This window comes from Phytophthora parasitica (assembly GCF_000247585.1).
Source record: "Phytophthora parasitica INRA-310 unplaced genomic scaffold supercont2.10, whole genome shotgun sequence".
Lineage (NCBI taxonomy): Eukaryota > Oomycota > Peronosporomycetes > Peronosporales > Peronosporaceae > Phytophthora > Phytophthora nicotianae.
In genome coordinates this window covers 72,209-75,327 of record NW_008648996.1, presented here as the reverse complement: position 1 = coordinate 75,327, position 3,119 = coordinate 72,209, and the positions used below count along the sequence as shown (strand labels likewise).

Genomic DNA, 3,119 nt, shown 5'->3' with positions numbered 1-3,119 from the left:
GTTGCTCTGGTGGCTCAGGATCTCACGCAGGATCTCACATCCAGCACGTTTCTCCGGCGCCAGGTCGAGCACCAAGCGCAGCACGAAGCTCATACCCACAGTGTGCTGCACATGCTGCTTCGAGCGCAATCCGTTCGTACCGAAGCGAGCACCAACCACGTAGTCCATCTCGCCTAGGTCATCCCTGCGAGCCAGCTCCTTCTCGCCGTATTTGGTGAGCGCGGCCGACACGACCAGCAGTTCTAGTAGCCCCGGTTGGGTTTCCTGGATCTCCTGGATACACGCAAGCGTCTTCGGATTTACGGCGCCGGCAAGCCACTGATCCACCTGCTCGCGTTTAGTGTTGGCCTTGCTGTTGATCACACGCGCCGTCGGTTCTTCATTGGCAATAAAGAAGTTGTGGAACTTCTGGAAGCGCTCGAAGTCTGTCTTCCGGATCTGGCGAGCTTGTTGAACGCTCGCTGGAGTCACGTCGGTGAGTGCGATCATCTTACCGAAGTTCTTGTTTGCAGCCTTGTTGACGTTTGCATTGGCATTCTGAGCGACGTTCGGGTTTTTATTGGTAGATTTAGTACCGGCCGGGTTCACAGGTGCGTTGGCTGTCGACGTGATAGTCGCATTCTTGCTACCGTTGGCGTTGTTTGCCTTCTGTCGTGAAGCAGATTTCGTCATTCTCGGTGTGTTCTGGGAGCGCGGAGATCTGGAATGCTGGGTGGGGATGCTGGTTGGATTGCTGGCAAATTGCGAAGTGGAGAAGTTGGAGATCAGGATTCAACACCTTCAAATGGCTTTCTCCGTACGACCCGACCAGAGCAGCGCTATTGCTACTTCCTTGGTGGGGTTCCCCGCTGCGCTCTGAATCTTAAACCGAGATATTTAAGATAAACGCTAATTCCACGGCGCAAAACATGCCGTAGTGGTTCTCCAACTGACCTTTGGAAGCAAAAAGTTAACGTATCATATCTCGCGATTCACGTGCCTCATTTAGACGCCAGTTTGTTGGAGACGGTTTTGTATGAAATAGTTAACGCAGCACGCATCTCTGGAGCTACGTAGTTTGGGTAAATGTAGTGTGTCGCTGGTTGTGTATGTGGTGTGTGTCATAATGTGGTCTGAAAGGTGCTTGTGGTTTCAGGCAACTTTTTTTTAAAACCAAATAATCTGTATGAGGCTGTCCATATAGCTCATCAAGCTGTCCTCCCAAGATATCCATTCGTTTGTAGTGACAACCATGTTGACACACCAACTTCTGACGACAACTTACAGGATGGTGATCGTAAACGATTTATCGCACTGTCGTTGGTACGCATTCTTGAGCCTGTGTGTATCACACTGCGAGACGTCAGCACTGTGTGTTTGATTCGAATGTCATTTCCCAATTTACGCTCCAGCGCCTAAGACCCTCTCCAGCCAGCAGACCCATGCGTCTATCTTTCGTTTTCGTAGCGATTGTGGCTACACTCCTCGTTACCAGCGAAGCCCTTGCCGACTCCAATTATGCCGACCGTCGTCTGCTGAGGACCCACTACACGACATCCGCTGAATCCGAAGAAAGAGGTATCAAGGACATCCCTCTTGAGCGCCTGAACTCGTTGGGTAAAAAACTTGGAATTGACGTCCAGAGAGCTACGACCGATGCCGTTTACTTTAGGCGTATAAGCCCGGAAGTGATGAAGAAATACCAAAAGAAACTGAACAAGTTAATTCAGATCTACAGGTCGACGCCGGAGTAGGAATGAGGTGCCGAAAACTAGGCCGACCTATCGGCGACAAGAGTGTGAAGTCCAGAACAAGCTTCATGTGAATTCGTTTCAATGGAAGATAATGCCTCGTTTCTTCTAGTGTAAACAAGACGTCCTGTTGATACCTTTTTCGATTGTCGCTTTTGGTCTTGTTCATTGAAACTACAGTAGTAACTTGTTGTCGCTTTCTATCCTGTAGAAAAACGCACGCCTCTGGGAGTACGGAAGGGTTCATGCAAACTGGTATACTAAGGCTGGAGATACAAAAAAAAGAACGTTATTGGCATCAATTGATTGCAATTAAAGCACTAAACTTCGAGATCAACAATGTCGTTGACAGGGTCGACGGCGCTTTACGTGTTCTTCTCTGTATTTTTCCAAATGAAGAATATTGCTACTCATAAATCAGAGTCTATTGAACGCCGGCATTTTCTGTGGATAGAGGTTTCGGATGTACCAAACTCCTTTTGTTGAATAGCTGTACAAGAGGTTGCTGCTTGTCTTCGAAGCAGATCACCAATATACAGAATAAGCACGCAATGGGCGGCGCAGTACACACGTGAACACATACAGGTAGTGTGACTTATGAATTATAACAATTACTTTCGGTATTTACATAATCTTCTCTTTTAATTGTATTTTTTTAGTTTCTTTCTCATACTGATGGAAGGGTAATGTGGCCTATTCAGTTAACCGCCAACCCAACCCACTCTAAAACTATCTAAACGAAAACACTACAGCTCAAAACTCTCAACCGGAGTCCGACCTGACTACGGCACCACTGAAGGATTTTTGGAGTCCAATTTTTTTATTCAACGTTTGTAGAAATAATCAGATTAGTGTCTCGCTTCTTTTTCGGCACAAGAATAGACAACAATAATTTAGCCCTTTATGACAAATTCAGGCGCCATACCCAGCCAACACAGCATTGCATATGCGACTCAACTATTGAGCGGAATTTAGTTTGAAGATGAAACAAAGTAACTGCATGAGTTTTATCAAACGGTTGTTGAAATCTATCGAAATCTGACCGATACCCTTTAAAATCCGAAATTTTGTTTGGGCAATCTTGTTCTAACGTGTAACCACGAGAAGTGAATTTGAGGTCTGTCGCAAATTTCCTCTAGGCCGTTTGTAGGCGCGTTGCAGCGCTTTTTTGTTGCAATTGTAATTATGGCTACACAGGACAGACTCAACAATTTAGTGTCATCGTCCAAGTGATCCCGTTGGTGGTGGGCCACTACAGCGATATCTAGCGCATGAGGTGGCATCTAGAGTTTGACGTGAGAGGTAATTATTCATTCGCTTGCTCTCGTGTTCAGACAGAAAAATACATGCGGTTGATACTAGTGACTTCCGGGTGGCTCTTTAGCAGGC

At 46.6% G+C, this 3,119-nt stretch overlaps 2 protein-coding genes across 2 annotated transcripts in view; one reads left to right on the top strand and one right to left on the bottom strand.

Moving 5' to 3' along the window:
• PPTG_21921 (hypothetical protein) overlaps positions 1 to 672 on the bottom strand; it is a gene marked incomplete at both ends in the record, with an annotated part of 4,745 nt that extends 4,073 nt beyond the window's left edge. The window contains one exon of the mRNA XM_008901089.1: positions 39 to 672. Within this exon, the coding sequence (XP_008899337.1) occupies positions 39 to 672 (634 nt within the window). The remainder of the gene's footprint in view (positions 1 to 38) is intronic.
• A 642-nt stretch (positions 673 to 1,314) lies between these two features.
• On the top strand, positions 1,315 to 1,854 carry PPTG_06601 (hypothetical protein). Its single transcript, XM_008900648.1, has one exon. It carries the CDS (start codon positions 1,422 to 1,424, stop codon positions 1,731 to 1,733), a length of 312 nt encoding a protein of 103 aa, XP_008898896.1. The 5' UTR covers positions 1,315 to 1,421; the 3' UTR covers positions 1,734 to 1,854.
• The last annotated feature ends 1,265 nt before the right edge of the window (positions 1,855 to 3,119 follow it).